At 39.5% G+C, this 6,000-nt stretch overlaps 1 protein-coding gene across 2 annotated transcripts; it reads left to right on the top strand.

Moving 5' to 3' along the window:
• Positions 1-2,342: 2,342 nt before the first annotated feature.
• On the top strand, positions 2,343-4,880 carry LOC103941920 (wax ester synthase/diacylglycerol acyltransferase 11). Of its 2 annotated transcripts, XR_007255791.1 has the most exons (6): positions 2,343-3,132; positions 3,382-3,454; positions 3,538-3,605; positions 3,690-4,040; positions 4,152-4,380; positions 4,490-4,880. XR_007255791.1 is itself a non-coding variant. In XM_048577461.1 (5 exons), exons 1-5 carry the CDS (start codon positions 2,380-2,382, stop codon positions 4,305-4,307), a joined length of 1,401 nt encoding a protein of 466 aa, XP_048433418.1. In that variant the 5' UTR covers positions 2,343-2,379; the 3' UTR covers positions 4,308-4,880. The 2 variants fall into 2 exon arrangements, 1 of the variants encoding a protein (XP_048433418.1); XM_048577461.1 differs by having other exon boundaries at positions 4,152-4,880.
• The last annotated feature ends 1,120 nt before the right edge of the window (positions 4,881-6,000 follow it).

The raw sequence follows: 6,000 nt of genomic DNA, 5'->3' as shown, positions 1-6,000 counted from the left end.
AATTACAAGGAAAAACGCACCAGACTGCAGCCTAACTAGCTACCCCACGGACCCAGCATGCCAAGCTTTTCTCTCTCGACCTAATAGGCAGGAGGCATGCTACCTCTTATCACCTTCAGTTCAAATGGCCTAGCGGCCCAATTCACCTGAAGAGGGGTTGGCGCCTCGCGCGTCCCTTTCTCTCATGTATCTCTCAACATTGCACAAGCCCAAGCCCAGCATTGACCTTCTTCCTCCACGCCTAGCCTAACGCATCGAGTCGACTCATCCGCACCAGCCCTAACAACGCGCCAAGCCGAACCAGCTACTACGACAGCAGCAACATAACAGCCCATAGCTGCACTTTTTGCCACCTCCTCAAACCCCATTGAGCCAAAATTCGAGCCTTGAGGCTCCGAACAAATGAAGAAGAAAGAGTAAATTAAATTTTTTTCTTCCTTTGGAGAATAAGAAAACCAACGAAACACAATTCTATGTAGAGGCAAGCGACGAAGATTGATAGGGAAGGGGGAACAAATATCCTCTGGCTTTCTCTCTAATTGCACACCAAATTTATTTAACCCCCTGCTTGACGCAGACTTAAATAGGTTTTGGTGGCAATCACATTGTCTTTCCTTGAAGAATTTAAATTCCAAATTAAAGAGGGAATCTACATCAAATTGGGACACAAACTCCATTACATCTTTGGCTTTCTACACCTCCTGCCCTTTCCTGCGAGCAGCCCAGCAGTTGTGAGGGCATTTGTGGAGCCAAAAATCATCCCAAAAATCATGGAGCTGACATGTGAATTATTTCCCAAGAAAGACAAGACTGCCCTTATTAAATGAGCAAGGAGCAGCCTCATTCACCACACGCAGCTAAGGTAGAGCAAGCAGAGATCAACGACTGCTCAAGGCACCCCTGCTTGTAGAAAAAATCAAAGGTATTTATGATAGAATAATCCCTTATTCTTTTCATAAATACATTCCTAATCAGAGAAGACCTATTTCAGGTAAGTTATCCTAATCCCATTTATTTATGATATTTACCTAATTATTCTAAGATATTTATTTACACAAATATCTTAGAATATTCTCACCCAAATTCCACCCTAGGGCTGGCCACCTCTAAACCCTAGAGGGTCGGCCCATCTCCTCCCTTTCTCCTATAAATACTCCATTTATCTCTAAAATTCGGAGAGGCCTTAACTACTCCCTAAAAAGGCTTTTTGTGGGAAACACATTCTTTATAGAATTCTAACTTAGGCATCGGAGATTCTTCAGCCAAAGCCCCCCATTCATCGTAGGTGTGTGAGGCTTTTGGCCTTAATCTTAGGTGTTATTATTTTGTAGGTGTAGATTCGTGAATCAACAAAAGGCGGAAATTTGCATCCACAGTGATGCTAATGCTTATGGCAGTGAGGTGGTGGACGTGGTGGCAATGTCAAAGGCAATTGTTCAGATGGTGACCATGCTGAGACTGCGAAGGTGCTGGTGACCAGGGTGGCGATGGTATGACAGTGGAGGATGTGGTGGTATTGACAATGGTGGTGATGACAATGATGAGACGATGGAGGTGGTGATAGCCATGGTGGTGTAGGTGATGGCAGTGAAGAATGTTGTGTGGTGGTGGCGGTGGTGGTGACAGTGGTGCTTACATACATAATTTTATTTTATAAAACTCTTTGTTGTATGATGTATATTTTATTATCTATTGATTTGAATTTTTTTTAGAAAGTAGAGGATATATCAATTTTGATGTTCACATAACTTAGGTTAAATATCGTTTTCTGCGTTTTTTATTTTCTAAGTTTATTTAAAATAATAATTTGCTAACGCCCTTTTATTTATAGAAAAAAACGAAAAACTTTTACAAAATGTTTACGGACAAGCTCTTAAAAACCCTTGACGAAAAAAAGCTCTTAAAAAACCGGCACTATGCTTTTGTCACTAGAAGTTCAATTTTTTCAATGGTACATACATCACCGATTGGTATACATACGAATAGTTAAGATTTGAAAATAAATCTCTAAATAATTAGGAAAATTGATTTTAAAAGTTAAAACGTAGCATTGAAAGCGACAATTTAAAGGAATTTCATTTTAGAAAATGTTATTAACATTCTAAAAATTTCATTCTACACTTCTTAAAAATGTATTTTTCTTTCTAATTATATAAAAATTAAAATACAAAATAAAATTTTTGAAATGCTAATAATAATTCCCTTCATTTAATACTGATGAAATATTTCCACTTGGCTATGCCAAAATTTCTAAGAGACGGATGCTGTTCAGATATTTGTCATAGAATTTGAGCGAATTCCCATCACTAACGTCGATATTATGGGCGCTTAAACATAAGCCTTATCTCATCCTCTCTCTCTCTCCTCTGTTTCTCTCTCATGGCTTCGTCGGCAGCCGGTGACCCCTCCGCCGACGAGCCAGTCACCCCGGCAGGCCGCCTCTTCCTCCAGCCCGAAATGAACCAAATAATCAACTGTGCCATCGGATTCCAAAACCCCATAAACATCGACTTAATCAAATCGACCCTCCAAAACTCTCCCCTCCTCTCCAACCCCAGATTCTCCAGCCTCCTCGTCCACGACTCCGACGGCCGCGAGCACTGGCGGAAGACCCCCCACGTCGACTTCGACCGCCACGTCATCGTCCTCCACGAACCCCTCACCACATCACCGGTTGACCACGAGACAGCAGTCAACGACTACTTGGCCGAACTCTGCACCGGCACCGGCCTCCCCGCCGACAAGCCGCTCTGGGAATTCCACCTCCTCATGGCCCACAAGTGCGGCGTTGTTCGAATCCACCACGCCCTCGGCGACGGCGTGTCGCTCATGGCCTTATTGGTGGCTGGTTGCAGAAGAGCTGGAAACGAAGAAAAGATCCCGACTTTTCCTGGGAAGAGAAACAGAGCGAGTAAGGAAAAGGGTTGGTGGGCTATGGTGATTGGGTTTTGGGGTATGATGTGGTTTAGCTTGATATTTGTTATGGAGTTTGTGATGAGGAGCTTGTGGGCTTGCGACGGCAAGACGGAGATTAGCGGCGGCGATGGGGTTGAGCTCTGGCCGAGGAAGCTGGCCACTGCTCGGTTCCGGCTTCAGGACATGAAGCTAATCAAGAACTCTGTTCCAGATGCGGTAATTGGTTTGTAAATGCTTCTGCTTCTTGTTTTGTTTTTATTAATTCAATTAGAATGTCGCTGGTTGGACCCTTTTTCATGGCTAATCTAACATTTAATCTAAAAAAAAAACCAAAATTTCTAATTTTTTTTTTTTTTTCTTTGGTGAACCAATATTTCTAAATTTGGTAAACAAAACTTTGGTCTTCATCTGCACATAAAGAACAACAAGGGTTGTGACTGAATTGTATGCCAAATTGCAATGCAGACCATCAATGATGTTCTTATAGGGGTGATCTCCTCAGGGCTATCAAGATATCTATATCACCGAAATCCAAACGGTAATTAAAATCTGAATCTAGTGCGCGTGCAATTAACATTAAAAAGATGGATGAACACAATTGTTCCTTTTTTTTCTCGTCAGGTTTGCGTGACGGGACTCGAATGACGGGGCTAGGCATGGTCAATTTAAGAAGGGAAGCTGGACTGCAGGTTTGTTTCTATGTTGTAGCTTTTAACCTTTTATACGTTTTCTTATGAAATTATTGAAATTTCGACTTGAACGAATCTGATTAGGAACTATCCGATTTGATGAAAGAAAATTCGGGGTCGGGTTGGGGTAACAAATTCGGCATGATGCTCCTACCGGTTTACTTTCATAAAAGCGGTGGTGACCCTTTAGCTTATTTGAGGAGAGCCAAGGCGATGCTTGACAGGAAGAAGCAATCTCTGGAGGCTCATTTTTCATACGCAATCGGACTTTTTGTAATGACCTACTTCGGAGCAAAGGTTGCTAGCTGGCTTAATTACAGGATTGTTTGCCACACTACCTTCACTATCTCGAATGTACTTGGCCCCCAAGAAGAAATCACACTTGGAGGCAACCCAATTACTTACCTAAGAGTGAACAATTCCGGCCTGCCTCATGTAACAGCTCTCTGAAATCACTTAAGTTTCTTCTAGGCATATTGATTGTCGAACAGAGCAGATAAGCGATTAAACGTGTAACTTGAATTTTTTTGCTGGTTGTTAATTCAGGCACTCACAATGCACATGATGAGCTATGCTGGAGGAGCAGATATGCAAATTTTGGTGGCCAAAGATATCATCCCGGACCCGGCGTTTCTCGCAAAGTGCTTTGAGGAGGCCTTGATTGATATGAAGGAAGCAGTTGCAGCTATCCACAGAACATAAGGAGCTCTATACAGGCGTTTAATATGAAATGCAGGGAGATTTCATTAGAGTGTAGATTACAAAACTGGTCTAGGTATATGTACCGAAAGAAAAAATAGAAAATGTAGATTATAAAACAGCTTCTGGTTTTCCTTTATATGCTGGTGATGGCAATTCTGGTGATGATGGTGTTGTTATTGCAGAAGGTCAAGACTTGTTGGATGGTTTGCATTTTGCGTGGCATAAACGGTTCAAAAGGCTTCTTTGGGAAGGTGTGCAACTTCTTGGCGCTTCAAAACCGTCTTACAAAACATCTAGTCCTACACTAGCTATTTTGATGAAATTCAGTTTATGCACATTTTCTATGAAGCAAATTTTGTGGCGGATGCAAAGTGTAGCCAGAGGGGTCATACCTTGAATGTTTACAAGTTTGGCCTCATGAAGCTTTGTGTGCGTGGCAGATTGACTCCTTTAGTGGGGGTTCTCCTTTAGTGGGGGTTGCTGTCGTGGATTTTCTTTGTCATTTTTATTTCTTTTTTAAAGAAAAATAAAACACTAAAATTATTATTTTATAAGATTGGAATTGTATTTTTAGTGTTATTTTTATTCGGCTTTCTAGCCATAATTGTTCCTGAGATTTGCATAACTCCTCATCTTAGTCTCTAAGATTTCAAATCGATAGAATTGGTCCTTGAGATTGTCCATCATCAATCATTTTGGTCATTTCGTGAAAAATCTCCATTAAATAAGCATAAAATGACAAAAATACTCTTAATTTTTATCAAATCATTTTGACTTATTGTTTATTAAATTGAGGGTATTTTTATTATTTTGATCCTTATTTAATAGATTTTTTCATGGAATGATCAAAGTGATTGATGGTGGACAATCTTAGGGACCATTTTTATCGATTTCAAATCTCAAGGACCAAAGTGATGAGTTATGCAAATCTCAGGCACCATTTTGCTAAAAAGTCTTTTTATTTGCCACTATGTTTGGATGAAATATTTTAAAGTTTTATGGAACTTAAGTTAAATTTGTTAGATTACACTACTAAATTAGAGGGTCACTTTGAAAATGACTTGATGCAACTCATTTAGGAAACTTTCAAGAGGGGTCGTTTTGAAAATCTGTTAAAATTGGCAGGGAGAGATACTTTTAATTTTTTTTTTTTTGAACAAACGATATTATCTACACTAAGAGCCTTACAATGGGCTAGCAATAGCAATAATGTAGTTCAAATTCACATTTAGCGAGAATCGAACCTAGGACCTCTCACTTACAAGTGAAGAGGAATACCACTAGACTATAGTACTCAATGGCCAATCATGAAAATGAAGAGATGCAATATATTTGAGGAAACTTTTAAAAGGTGTCATTTTGAAGGTCATTTTTTTAGTATCTTTGCACTGCATTTCTAATGTTTTAATTGTATTTTAGTAGTGTTTGACTAGTGTTGGAAATGTGTTCTAAAGCCAATTATGAGATCATACTTTACCAACATTTCATATATTAAACTAATTCAGTTTAATGTAAGGACAAAGATTATTGTTTAAAGTCGTCTCATTAACTTTTATACGTTTAAATGATAAGCCCAAAGAATATATAATTAACAACAAAATGTAATCTAAAGTAGTTAGACCCACAAGACCTTTCTATATATATCCTAAAAGTTTCTGATCAGAAGATTGTCAATTGGGATTGACAATCCGAA

Source organism: the organism of the source record quoted next, unplaced genomic scaffold (assembly GCF_019419815.1).
Source record: "Pyrus x bretschneideri cultivar Hongxiangsu unplaced genomic scaffold, Pyrus_bretschneideri_v1 Contig115, whole genome shotgun sequence".
Taxonomy (NCBI): Eukaryota; Viridiplantae; Streptophyta; class Magnoliopsida; order Rosales; family Rosaceae; genus Pyrus; species Pyrus x bretschneideri.
The sequence above is the reverse complement of the archived record's forward strand: the minus strand, read 5'-3'. Positions and strand labels throughout refer to the sequence as shown.

What these genes read in the sequence shown, in the direction of transcription:
- LOC103941920 (XM_048577461.1), top strand. Translation starts at nt 2,380, where the DNA reads ATGGCTTCGTCGGCAGCCGGTGACCCCTCCGCCGACGAGCCAGTCACC. An exon ending in AGAACTCTGTTCCAGATGCG is followed by an intron (nt 3,133 to 3,381) that starts GTAATTGGTTTG and finishes ATTGCAATGCAG; the next exon opens with ACCATCAATGATGTTCTTAT. An exon ending in ACAATTCCGGCCTGCCTCAT is followed by an intron (nt 4,041 to 4,151) that starts GTAACAGCTCTC and finishes TTGTTAATTCAG; the next exon opens with GCACTCACAATGCACATGAT.